Raw genomic sequence first — 14,240 nt, 5'->3', positions numbered from 1 at the left:
TTATCATCGTGACTTGAAGTGTCCTCCTCCTGGGATGGAACAGCAGCAGATATGGATATGATCTTGCAGACCTCGTGGCTCATTGGGTTAATCTGTGGATTTAAAAGTACTGTTTGACCCAGCTTGACCCAGCTGGGTAGATGTGCCCTTTGCCACAAATTAGAGAACCTTCGGTGATGCTACAAAAAATATGAATAAAATAAATGCAACCGCAGAAAGTTACACACATGAATACTGCACATACTATGGCCATAACTTTGCTTCATGGTGCTTATCCAGAACATTTACCTCATTATTTATTTCTAGTGTTATAATAATAACATAATAGTCAACAATAAAAAAAAGAAACATGATAAAGTAATAAAACATATGCAGTTATTCTCACATTCACTTTTACCATCTCATCGTGGGCAGCAGAACATTTATCCCATGTTTAACCCTCTTATGACCATAAATATAACTGGTATTTATTTTTTCTGGCTGTGAAATAGTACCAAAAAGTGCTAAATGTTTGTAACTCTGCTCCTTTTTTCAGAACAACCTCAGCTTTCAGTGTCTGGTTTGTTTTTAGTATTTATGTTTATGAAAGTGTAAAAATGCAGCTTAAATGAAAAAAAAAAACAGATTTGAATTTTTTACATTTATTACTAAATAGGGACCTCAAAAGGACTTGGGTGAGCGAGTACCTGTCTTTTTTCTTTTTCTTCTTCTTTTTCTTACCACCGTTTTCTCATCTGTTGTTATGTTCAGCTCTGGTGCAGTGTTGCTGTCCAACAGCTGACTGTCAGGAATTCCTATTTCTCCTTCTGTCTCCTCCTCTTTGATTTCATCTTTCTTCTTCTTCTTCTTTTTCCTGGGCGCGTCATCAGAGGACCCTTGGGTCGGCTCGGTGGAAGATTCTGTATCCTGTGGTTCTGACTTGTCCGTGGAAACTCTGGACTCTGAACTCTCACTAATAGCTAGCAGCTCCTGGACTCTGGTCCGGCCCAGCTGTCCCCTGATCAGCAGAACTCCTGCAGCATCAGCATCGAGCGCGGTCACCTTGAACTCCAGCTCTGTCCTGACCTTAGGACCAGCGTCCCTCCACGTCTCTATGGACACCAGATTTGTTTTGCTATTTGAATGCTATTTCAAATGAACAGTTCAAACTCTGAACTTTATTACAAACAGTCAGAAAACAGTGTGAACCCTGCCTCATGTTTATCAGTTTAGACTTTTTCTATTTTCTAAATTTCTGACTGCAGCCCTGTCTGTGACCACAGGCAGGTCTATGCTCTGGTTCAGAGAATGGCATGAAGTAAAATAAAAATTAGGTAACATAAAATAACATCCACACATCACAACTGCATGGAAATTTCTACCAGCATTATAATTATTGATAAGCCAGATAAAAAGTTATAATAAAAGGGGAAATCTAAACATTTCATGACAAAAAGTCAACTAATAAAATTCTGCACAGATATAAAATTATATTTTCAGCTAAAGAAATATTTATTGTAAGTATAAATAATGCTGGAATGAAGCTGAATCTTACATTTAATAAATAGTTGAGTCTTCAAATAAAAACAAGTTTGACAGTAATCAGTCCCTCATGTCACCAGAAACCTCGGGGACACCTGATTAAGGTGGATTTTCTTTGTGATGCTTCCATAATTTTATAAAAGCTGTTGATGCAGATGATCAGTTATCTCCTCCGTTTCTTTCGTTCTTCGCTCTCCCGTCGCGGTTCACTCCGTTTCCTGTGTGTCATGGTCTGCGTTCTACGTCCTCCTCATGTGTCTCCTTGTGTTCTCCATCCCCCTCTAGGATCCCCTTATGTGTCTCCTTGCGTTCCTCATGTGTCTCCTTGTCTGCAGCCCTCTCCAGGTTCTCGCTCCAGGTGTCCCCTCAGGTCCTGTGCTCCTTGTGGCCCCCAGCCCCTTCCAGGTTTCCCTCATGTTTCTCCCTGGTCACTTTATACTTAGTTATCCCACCCAAGTTAGTCTAGTCTCCCCATAGATCCCCTCTCTTTGGTCCCTGTCTCTTTAGTTCCCCAAGCAGAAGATTTAGTGTTTTTTCTGGTGTCTAGTTTCAGGTTTAATAATTCTCTTATCTTTAGTTCTCTGTATAGTTATTTTTTCCAGTCAGTCTTTTTCTGTAACAATGTGTTCCTTTCCCATTTAGTTAATTAATCTCTCCTGATCCCTTCAGCTCACACTCCCCACACACCTGCTACCTGTTTCCCTGATTGCTCCCCTCTGTGTATATAACCCTGTCTGTGCCTCTCAGTGTTGTTGGTTCATTGTTCGTGTCGGCGTTGTTTTGTTCCCCCCCCCCCCCCCCCCCCCCTCCTTCTAGATCTCTAGGTCTCCAGGTTTTTTGGCTTCGTGCCCCACTAGGTTTTCTTTGGCTTTGGCCTACTAGGATTTTTTGACTTTCGTGCCTCTCTAGGTTTTCTTTTGGACTCACCATCTTAATAAAGATGTTTCATTTTACATGTTTGTTTGGCTCCATGCCTTCTCTGGCTTTTGGCCTTTTTTCTCACTTTCTGCTGACTACAGTGAGAGCTACTCAATAGAGATTCCCTGAAGTAAAGCATTGCCTGGACTTAAACCAAGTTTTACATAACAGATACAGGAAAAAATGGCTATGTCGGGACATTTCTTCTCTGTCTGTGGCTTCTTATTGTTCCACCTGTTCAGAGCCTTAGCTTCAGTTTGGAAATGGATCAATCATCGACTCCTGCACATGGTAACTCTCTGAAGGACACACCAAGGCTGCATTTCTTTGGACATGGATATTGTAGTGTAATGGTTTATGGCTCTTTTATTAAAGAGGAACCATTCTACATATTAATTCGGAATATTAATTTTAATAAATTAATAACCAAATTTTATAGTGTTAAGAAGACTCAAAGGTTGTTTTCATCGATAAGCTGATGATCATATCCGTGTGTCTGTGTTTCAGTTAAATGAAAAGACAAGTTTGAAATTTAAGAGTTTTAATTCTTCAATTTAAACTACTGATTTGAAATGACAATCATAGGAAAAATAATCAACATTGGCAACCTTGTTGGACAATCTTTAACAGTTGATATTTTAAGCTTGCACAAATAGACCTTGTGTTGGATGTGCTAAGATTTGAGAATGATGGAATTATGAATTCGTGTGTGTATGTGTGAGATTGCTTCAGGGAGAGAAAAGGTGAATCTGAGTGAAAATGATGGTTTGAATTCAACTTAGTTCTTATTAGAAAAGATGCATCAGAACGCTATCTGGTCGTGTGCTGCCTCACTGACTTTTGGACCCTCTTTCGGACTCGGAACTCGGATGATGTTCATCCAGGTCACACCTTGGCTGGCAGAGGAGACGAAGGTGTGCGACGCTCCGGTCCAGAGATGACCTCGGTACACGTTGATGAAGCGTTTGGCAGATGCGCTTTCTCAAGTTTAAATTAACTCAGAAATCAAAGACTCTGGACGAGTCTGCGTTAGCTGGCTGCGTTTCCGGGGGGGGGGGGGGGGGGGGGGGGGGTGCTCCGTTCCCCGTTGGCGTTTGTTCACACGTCCTCTCTCTCTCTTAGTCAAACTCGAACTGACTAACTTACCAAAAACCCAGTTCTCTTCCCAAAGCAAACTTGTGCGTCAGAGCAAATGTGTTTTGGAGTTACTGTGAACCCAGACCTGTGTGAGTGAGTGTGAAGGTCATCACCAAACATCTCTAAACATTATTTAATTAAGCATACTGATTCATTATAGTTCATTAGATTACCCATACTGATTCATTATAGTTCATTATGATTACCCAAAGCATAATAATAATTCATTTGATTAAAATACATTTGTAATGAGTAAAATGGTAAAAATGATTATTTAGCATTAATAAACAAAGGAAGCGTAAGACTCTTTTATTATGACTAGCTTTCCTGTGAGAACTCCTTCTTCTGGAGATGCAGTTGTTAGATGTTGTTGATTCCTTGTAGACTTGCTGGCGGCTCAGGTCTTTATCTGTGGGTGAAAGTTGCTGGTGACCCAGCTTCGACCCAGCTGGGCAAATACAACCTTTGACACAGAAAAACCCATACTTCCTCACGCTACAATATTTAGCAACTTATTCCATCTTCTGGCAAAAAGAAAACTACAATGAGAAAGGAAGCAGACCAATTAAGCAAAACAAATGTCATGCTTACAATACTACACTGCTACTGCTGCTGCTAAGCGGGGATGTACAGCTCAACCCAGGACCACTGGGTGCAGTGAACTCTGCTCTTTCTGCCTGCCCTCACTATGATGCAGCTGAGCTTGGAACTCTGCTACCTGGGCCTTTGCCACTGCCTCCAGGGCCAACACCATGGCTAGCTGGGTTTTCACCTTTGCTGGCTGGGCTTCCATCTCTGATGGCTGGGCCTCCACCACTGCTGGCTGGGCCAACACCGCAGCTGGCTGGGCCTTCACCATGGCTGGCTGGGCCTCCACTATTGCAACCTGGGCCTCCACCACTGCTAGCTGGGTCTCCACCACTGCTGGCAGGGTCTCCACCACGGCAACCTGGGCCTCCACCGCTGCTAGCTGGGCCTCCACCACGGCTGGCTGGATCAACACCACGGCTGGCAGGGCTTCCATCATGGCAGGCTGCATCTCCACCATGGCAACCTGAGCCAACACAACTACTGGCTGGACCAACACCATGGCTAGCAGGGTCCTCACCACGGCTGGGGCCCTTCCATTGCTGGCTGGGCCTTCACCACAGCTGGCTGGACCAAGACCCCTCCCGGCTGGGCCACTAACAAACAAGGAACTGACTGAAACAGCTGGCAAATGTCTACACAGTTTCACGTGAGTGCCAAGAGTCATTTAACCAACAGTGCAACTTTGAAACAGACGGTCAAGACTTTTTCAAACTGTGAATCATGCCCAAGTCATCTGGAATTATGACACAAAACCCAGTGGAATATTGGGAGGGCATACAAATGTTAGAAGCATACTACCAATAATCGATCAGATACAGAACTTGCTTATGGAGTCTAATCTGGATTTCTTGTGTATGTCTGAAACTTGGTTGACTAGAAATATTCCTACTGACCTAATTAATATACCAGGATACACATGCTACAGGAAAGACAGGGTCGAGGGAAGGGGAGGGGGTGTCTTAATTTACATTAGGGAGCAGTTTAAGGTTACAGAGCTCGACTTGGGTGTAAATTTGGAGTGCTTAGGATTGAGCGTAATTCTCTCACCAACCATGAAATTTAGTATAGTCGTGCTTTATAATCCTCCATCTCCTGATTTCTATGATAATGTAGAGATTAACTACATACTAGAATCAGCACTGTTGCTATTCAGTTGGAGATTCTGAGCATGACCGAGTATATTAGCATATGAGCCCATATCATGTACATATATCCAAGATACTTATATAATCAATAGAAGCTCATACACCAATTCACTTGGTCTGTTTTTAATTCGAAGATTAATGTTAATTTAAGATGATTAAATTTTATAGCAAAAGTTTATTTTTGAATCAGAAGCTAGGAATGTTTGCTTTTCAATAATCAGAAACAATTAGACCTTTCTGTGTTTCGTTCCAGCAATGAGGCAAGCTTAAAAAATGAAGAATTTTATTACTAACAGTTTTAAACTTTACGATTTGAATAACAATTCATGGATGAAAATTTAATGACAATTTTTAACAGCTTTGATATTAAACTTGTTTAAAAGGACAAACCTGTGGCTGGATGGAAGCTAAATTGGAAATACGAGTTTGGATGCGTGAATGGAATTCTCAAGAAGATTTCTTTCGGAGAGAGGAAAGCGTTCTGAGCTGGAAATGATGTTTTGCGGCTACCTGAGTCGTTCACTTAGAGAAAACAGCATCAAACGCATTCCTGTGTGCTACCTCACCCAAAACAGGAGACCCTCTTTGTGGTCAGTCTGCTCTTTTGGTAAAGGGGGCCAAACTTTGGAACTCTCTACCTACTGACCTAAAACTAGAAACGGACAGTAAAGTTTTTAACAAAGAACTCAAATGTTTAAAGTCTAAACAACAATGTTACAGCTGAATAGTTTTAAACTCTTACATTGCTGCTCAAATTGCCTTGTTTTATTTTTATTCTTTTTTATTGAAAATTGTTTGCAATTTTAATCTGTTTTCTGTTTGATTTATTGTTGATCTCTTTGTATTTTATTTAAATGTACTCTACTTTTTAGAAAGATTCTATGGACAAGTGTTGCAAATTAGCATGTGTGCTAACACACTAAACAATGCATCTGGTTCGCCAATGTAATTGCTGTGTCCATGTCAAATAAACATCACATCCTCTCCTGCCTCGTGTCATTCTGGGTATCTGCGCTTTGGGTCCTACTCCTCCAACCCTCAGTGTGACACTGATGCTGAAAAGCTGGTTTCCCTCTAATAGCGATTTTTCGGAATAACATGAATTACACTGTATAATACCTCGTTGGAAAGCTTGTTTTATGTGCTTTTAAAAACCGTTGGATTTATAATTTGATCAGCCATTCAGAAGTTATCACGTGGAGAATCTCTCGTGTACTCTTTTCTGTCTCAGACATGCTGAATCTGCTCAACACGCACTAACCACGAACTCAAATGTTAATGTAAACAAAAGCTCTGATATTCAAATCCATCCAGCTGACGTGATGCAGGCAGGATAAAAAACTCAGCTAGATGAGCGCAGACTTCTGCCGACAAGCAAAACACCGGTTTCAGTCGTCTCCATGGCGACAGATTTAGAGTGACAGCAGGGACAGCCAATCACACATTGGCATGACAAGGCAGAGCTAATCAGTGAGCTTGTGGGCGGGTCTAAGAGTTCAGCTTGAGGAGGCTGCCTCCACATGGTCCTAGTGCCTAAGCCAGGGGTCGGGAACCTTTTTGGCTGAGAGAGCCATGAATGCTAAATATTTTGAAATGTATTTGCCTGAGAGCCATATACAACTGAATGCGTGCAGTTTTAAATAAGACCAACTTATTATACTTTTCAGAGTATAATAAGTCTTTAATTCTTTTTAATAACATTGATATTCTGAAGCAAACCAATAAAAAATAAAATACTGCTTACCATTAATGCGACTTCTGGTGCTGCATGGTTTTGCTGATGGCTTTGTAGTCGGGTTGATACGTGGTGAGGTTAAGTTTCATGCAGATGTTAAGGCTTCCATCCGTACGTGATCGTAGGTTGGTCTTGATGTTTTTCAGATGTGAGAATGACTGCTCACATGCATACGTAGACCCAGCAATCAGCTGGTCTTCGGGTTGAAGTTTTTTCATTTCCATCCACTTGTGGCTGCTGGCCAGCTCTGCTTTCTGTCATGCGCATCTTTCCAAATCTTCATTCAGTGATTTGAACTTATTCACCCACATATCTGAGGCCTTCAGGTTAGCTACTTCAAGTTCAAAATCTATGATGGAGCCACCAGGGATGCAAGTCAGGTCGTCTTTGTCCACTGCACACTCGTGGGGATGGGTGATGAAATTAAAAAGACGAGTGCGCTCACGATAATCTAAGAAGCGTGCTTTGAATTCCTGCAGGAGATGAGATGTGAAGCCAGCTAGCTGCTGGAGATCAAAACACTGAGCAGGGTCACTTGCTGTGCAAGCATCTTTAAATTCTCTCAGTTTTTCAAAGTGCAGTAAACAACCTGTTTGAATATCTGCGATGAAGAGTTCCAGCTTGTTTTTAAATGCAAACACTGCTTGCTGAAGGGATAAGACTGTATTTCCGATGCCCTGCATTTTCACATTGAGCTGGTTCAGGTGTTCAGTCAGCCACGAGATAGTAAAACTTCATGAGCCACTCAGTGTCCACTAGCTCAGGATGCTTGACACCTTTCATTTCCAAAAACGTCCAGATTTCGCTCAGGCAAGCCGCAAAGTGGCTGAGCACCTTCCCTCTTGACAACCAATGCACATTGCAACAGCAGACCTGGATAATTACTCCCGACTTCATCCAGCAGGGTTTTAAATTGGTGATCATTTAAAGCTCGAATGACCAGCGACATCACCTCACCAAGCTGCTCACCACTTATTTGTGCACAAAGCGCCTCCTGATGTAGAATGCATTGAAAACTTAGGATGGGTCTATTTTCATGTTCACGGTGAAGCACTAAAAATCCTTTGTTTTTCCCCACCATGCAAGGTGCACCATTCGTACACACTGAAACGAGTTTATCCATCGGCAGATTTTTTTTTCAGCGAACTCGATGGAAGCCTTGAATAAATCCTCCCCTGGTTTTGTCCCTTTAACTGACAAAACAACAAGGCTTTCCTCATGCAGAACGTCTCCGGCAACATACCTTTCAATCACGCTGAATTGGGATAAATGGCTCATGTCTGTTGACTCATCCAAAGCAAGGGAAAAGAATGGTGCTGTATTTATGTCCTTCACTTGTGTTTCTTCCACTTTATTTGCCATCATGATGTTACGGTCGCGAACAGTTCTGGCTGGCAGAGGCATGTCCTTTATTTGTTTGATTATCTTGTCTTTATCCAAAAAGTCGCTAAAAATTCTCTGGCCACATCAAGCATGAATGTTTTGACATACTCGCCATCTGTGAATGGCTTTCCATTCCTCGCTATTGCTAAAGAACCAGCAAAACTAGAGGAATTGAAGTCACCTGGTCAGGTCCAGAGGCGGAGTTGCTGTTGACTAGCTTGCTCTCTGCACAGTAGTTTTTGGCAGGCTTTCTTCCTGCTGTCCTCCGTTGGATATTTTGCTGCAAATATAGCATGGCGTGTGTCGATGTACTGCTTTATATTTGACCGTTTCATCGGCGAAATTTTATCATTGCATATTAGACACGCTGCAGAACCTGCTCTCTCCACAAAGGCGAATTCCTCTGTCCATTCCACCTGAAAATTTCGGTACTCCTCATCTTTTTTTCTTTTCGCCAACTTCTTTCTCAAAAGAGTTTGCGCTGCATGAACTAGCTAATTAAAGTAAGGGAAGTATACTTCTTAAACTCACCACACCCCGCGGGGCGACCGCATCATCCAATAAAAATAGAGGACACTCCTGTAGGTTACCCTGAAGGACAGCTGGGATTGGCTGAGCCACCTCCATCCTTAAGCAGTGCGCTACCAACACCATTTATAATGGGGACAGTGTGCTGCTGACCTCTACTCAGGACGTTGTGGATCGGTGGGCAGAATACTTCGCAGACCTCCTCAATCCCACCGTCACATCCTCCAGTGAGAAAGCAGAGTCTGGGGACTTTTAGTTGGGCTCTCCAATCTCTGGTGCTGAGGTCACTGAGGTAGTTAAAAAGCTCCTCTGTAGCAAGGCTCCAGGGGTAGATGAGATCTGCCCGGAGTTCCTTAAGGCTCTGGATGTTGTGAGGCTGTGTTGGCTGACGCGACTCTGCAATATCGCGTGGACATCGGGGGCAGTCCCACTAGACTGGCAGACCGGGGTGGTGGTTCTCTTATTTAAAAAGGGGAGCCACAGGGTGTGTTCCAACTACAGGGGGATCACACTTCTGAGCCTTTCTGGTAAGGTCTATTCAGGCGTTCTGGGGAGGAGGGTCCGTCGGATTGTTGAACCTCAGATTCAGGAGGAGCAATGTGGTTTTCGTCCTGGCTGTGGAACACTGGACCAGCTCTATACCCATAGGGCGATCCTGGAGGGTGCGTGGGAATTTGCCCAAACAATCTACATGCGTTTTGTGGATTTGGAGAAGATGTTTGACCGTGTCCCTCGGGGGGCCCTGTGGGGGGTACTCCGGGAGTATGGGGTACCAGGCCCTCTGATATGGGCTGTTAGGTTCCTGTATGTAGAAAAGCCCTCAAAGTCTTGAGTTATGGGACTGAATTTCCTTTGTTACCTTTATTTTGAAGTTAACCTGAAGTTTGCTTCGGAAGTCCGGCTAGAGATAAAATGGCTTTAGGTTCATATCTCTCGAGGTTTACGTAGCTCTAGGTTGTGTTCCGGGTTCCTCTCTGCGGTATGTTGCTGCCTGGGGAAAAGCACCAGGACATGGTCAAGTGTGTGCGTGGATGAACAGTAAGTCCAATGTTGGATTGATTATTATAGCTATCGGGTTAATTATTATGCATTTCCTGTTTTGTATGAGAACACTGTTGATATACCTTCCCTCGTGACCGATTGGCGCTGGTCCGCTGGTGTCTTGGTCGTACGAGGAAGGGTGAATGTGCTTTATATAATCATACGAGAATGTAGATAAGTACAGCTTGGACAACATTGTTACAGTGCGGCAACGGGAGTTGGCTCAGAGTATCTGAGCTAAGCTAACCCGCCACCGGAAGTACCCATATCAGTCGAGAAAATAAGAGCACTCCTTTGTTTCCGGACCGGAAGTTGACTGCCGATGTCGAGGATAACTTGACAAAGCTTAATATAGTGGCTTTATGTGAGCTGATGATGATTTAGTGATCTCTGACTGTTTAGTATGGTTATTAACTGATGATGTGTTGGCAGAATGTGAATATTCTGATGTGTATTAGTTGTTTAATAAGGTTAAGTTATACGCACGTCATATTTGTCATTCTGCAGAAAAAAACCCCACACCTATGAGCAATCATGTCTATCAGCTGCTATCCTGCTTCCCTTGTCCTAACCCATGGGTTATAATAAAGAAGCCAGGAGCACAACTGCAATTACGACTCATCTTCTTCATATTCCGAGGGGCTTTAAGTGATGGTCTGGCCGGCATTCCCAGTTTAAAGTGAGTTTCAACCTTGATCCAACACCTTCACAGTCTGTTTACAGTGTGCCGTTAATACACTGTATGACCGGTGTCAGAACTTGGTCCGCATTGCCGTCAGTTAGTCGGGCTTGTTCCCAGTGAGAGTTGGACTCCGCTAAGGCTGCCCTTTGTCACGATTTTGTTCATAACCTTTATGAACAGGATTTCTAGGCGCAGCCAAGGTGTTGAGGGCATCTGTTTTGGTGGCTTGAGGATCAGGACTCTGCTTTTTGCAGATGATGTGGTCCTGTTGGCTTCATCAGAACGTGATTTTCAGCGTTCGCTGAAGCGGTTTGCAGCCGAGTGTGAAGCAGCTGGGATGAGAATCAGCTCCTCTAAATCTGAGACCATGGTCTTGATTCGGAAAAGGGTAGAATGCCTTCTCCGGGTCAGGGATGAGGTCCTGCCCCAAGTGGAGGAGTTTAAGTATATCGGGGTCTTGTTCACGAGTGAGGGAAAACCGGAGCATGAGATTGATAGGCGGATTGGTGCTGCATCTGCAGCGTTGTACCACTCTGTTGTGGTGAAGAGAGAGCTGAGTCAGAAGGCGAAGCTCTTGATTTACGGTTGATCTACGTACGTTCCTACCCTCACCTATGGTCATGAGCTTTGGGTAGTGACCGAAAGAACGAGATTGCGGATACAAGTGGCCGAAATGAGTTTTGTCTGAAGAATGGCTGGGCTCTCCCTTAGAGATAGGGTGAGAAGCTCGGTCATCTGGGAGGGGCTCGGAGTAGAGTCGCTGCTACTCCACATCGAGAAGAGCCAGTTGAGGTGGCTCGAGCATCTGGTCAGGATGCCTCCTGGACGCCTCCCTGGTGAGGTTTTCCGGGCACGTCCAACCGGGAGGAGACCTAAGGGTAGACCCAGGACAAGGTGGAGGGACTATGTCTCTCACCTGGCCAGAGAACGCCTTAGGATTTCCCCGGAGGAGCTGGCCCAAGTGGCTGGGGAGAGGGAAGTCTGGACCTCTCGACTTAAGCTTGGTTTATGCTTGACGCATTCACTTTCCGCGCGGTGATGCGGCTCGCGGCTGGAACACGCTTCACAACTCGCAGCGTTTATGGTTTGTGCGGCTCGTCTCTGCGGTGAGCCAATATTCTCCCAAACTGAACGGGGCAGCATGGAGCTCTACAGCATGCATCCAACACTACACCATAGTAGAAGTAGAAATGACTGTTTACAACATGGTATTTCAGCATTTTTAACAGCGTTCTCGTCTTTTCCGACAGTGCGAGCTATTTCTCTCCAAGAATTATTAACAACATGTTGATCACGGTGATCTCTGAGAGCTGAATCATACAAATGTCTGTATTTACGAACCTCTGCCGTGCCGGTCCGCCATGTTTTTCCGCGTCCGACCGTCCGCGTGGTTAGAAATTTTCCGAGGTGCGCGTTGCGGAAATCTTGGGCCGTGCGGAGACGCGGTGGAGGGGCGTGGTTGTTAAAATGACGCAAAATGACGCAACTTTTCCGCGCGGAGCCGTGCGGACCTCGCGGACGCGTCAAGCATAAACCAACCTTTAGGCTACTGCCCCCACTACCCGACTCCAGATAAGCGGATTAAAATGGATGGATGGATGATCTTCTGGGATTGTCACACACAACCATCTCTAGGGTTTACAGAGAGTGGTCTGAAAAAGGGAAAACATCCAGTGAGCTGCAGTTCAGCGGGCAAAAATACCTTGTTGCGGGCAAAAATACCTTGTTGATGCCAGAGGTCAGAGGAGAATGACCAACATGGTTTGAGCTGATAGAAAGGCCACAGTAACTCAAATAGCCACTCTTTATAACCACGGTATGCAGAAGAGCATTTCTGAACGTATAACACGTCAAACCTTGAGGCAGATGGGCTACAGCAGCAGAAGACCACACCAGGTGCCACTCCTGTCAGCTAAGAACAGGAAACTGAGGCTACAATTCACACAGACTCACCAAAAGTGGACAATAGAAGATTGGAAAAACGTTGCTTTGTCTGATGAGTCTCCATTTCTGCTGCGACATTAAGGTCAGAATTTGGCATCAACAACATGAAAGCATTGATCCATCGTGTTTTATGTCAACGGTTCCGGCTGCTGGTGGTGGTGTAATGGTGTGGAGGACATTTTCTTGACAGACTTTGGGCCCCTCAGTACTAATTGATCATCATTGCAATGTCACAGCCTACCTGATTATTGTTGCTGACCTTGTCCATCCCTTTATGACCACAGTGTACCCATCTTCTGATGGCTACTTCCAGCAGGATAACCTGCCATGTCATAAAGCTCCAATCGTCTCAGACTGGTTTCTTGAACATGACGATGAGTTCACTGAACTCAAATGGCCTCCACAGTCACCAGATCTCAATCCATCAGAGCAGCTTTAGGATGTGGTGGAATGGGAAATTTGCATAATGGATGTGCCGACAAATCTGCAGCAAATGCATGAAGCTGTCATGTCAATATGGACCAAAATCTCTGAGGAATGTTTCCAGTTCCTTGTTGAATCTATTCCCGTGACAGATTAGGGCAGTTCTGAAGGCAAAAGGGGGTCCACTGCGGTACTAGCAAGGTGTACAAAATAAAGTGGCCAGTGAATGTATGTAACTATTTTTTCCCTTCTCTTCATTGTTTTATGTACAAGGCATAGCTTGATAAACTTTACTATGAGAGCACCAGTTTACAGATGGGACTTAACTCTCAAAATCTGTCGTTTTAGTCCATTGGTGATGATAAATACTGTATGTTTGCACTTTTTGTAATCGAATAGTTCTAAAGAGCCACCTAAAAAAGCCAAGTTGCAGTTTTTGAAGCCATCTGGAAGCAAAAGTTAAAACTGCTTCTTTGAGGACAGAGCGCGCAAAATAGAACAAGTGAAAAGCAGGAGGAGGAGGCTTCATGTCGAAGATGCCACAACTCATCTGCTGCAAGGTGATGAAGTGCAGATATCTGTGCCCTGCAGATGCATGTGAGATTCATGTGTCTTTCATTTCCATTTTCACCCGCTTTTATTTTATTTTTTTTCTCTAAATCCAAACCTACTGCAACAAAAGGCAGTTTGAAATATTCTCAAGACGACCAAGCTCGCAGGTTAAAAATGTATATGCAAATGCCGACTACATTAGAGCACGCGCAGGTTGTTAATAAATTAACATGTGACAGAAATAATTCAGTTTAGCGTGATAATTCTTGGGTGTGAGCTGTCAGCTGTCGCATTGTTCCGGATAGAAAGTGACGCTGAAATGGCAACACGAGCAGTGAACTGTGATGTTTTAGTGTACCGTCGTTCTCAGCACTCTGACACAATAACTGCCTTTTGCTCGCTTTGCCTTTTTTTTTTTTTTTTTTTTTTTTGTCATTTCGGCAGAACAAAAGGTTTAATTAAGGATGCTTTTCAAAGGAAAGTTGACACAAAGCACACACATCTGAGATTAAGTGTGTATTCATGAGGATAAATTGTCTTTGGAGTCAACCCAACTGAAGAACTTTGTATATTTGTGAACACGGAGTAGTTTAAGGTTTCTTTTTATGACTTTAATTCCCTTTATTCTTTCAAAAACATC

The 14,240-nt window shown here is 43.8% G+C and overlaps 2 protein-coding genes across 2 annotated transcripts in view; one reads left to right on the top strand and one right to left on the bottom strand.

The window, feature by feature from the left end:
• Positions 1-14,240, top strand: part of mdfic (MyoD family inhibitor domain containing) — a 185,926-nt gene that overhangs the window by 54,317 nt on the left and 117,369 nt on the right. The gene's annotated exons all lie outside the window — the stretch shown is intronic.
• Positions 661-3,319, bottom strand: LOC139072250 (DNA-directed RNA polymerase I subunit RPA43-like). Its single transcript, XM_070555848.1, has 3 exons — positions 3,278-3,319; positions 1,240-1,275; positions 661-1,125 (listed from the first exon to the last, which is right to left on the bottom strand). The coding sequence occupies exons 1-3, from the start codon at positions 3,317-3,319 to the stop codon at positions 661-663; spliced, it is 543 nt and encodes a 180-aa protein (XP_070411949.1).

This window comes from Nothobranchius furzeri, chromosome 1 (assembly GCF_043380555.1).
Source record: "Nothobranchius furzeri strain GRZ-AD chromosome 1, NfurGRZ-RIMD1, whole genome shotgun sequence".
Classification (NCBI taxonomy): domain Eukaryota; kingdom Metazoa; phylum Chordata; class Actinopteri; order Cyprinodontiformes; family Nothobranchiidae; genus Nothobranchius; species Nothobranchius furzeri.
Note: the sequence above shows the minus strand (reverse complement) of the source record. Positions and strands in the feature narration are given on the sequence as shown.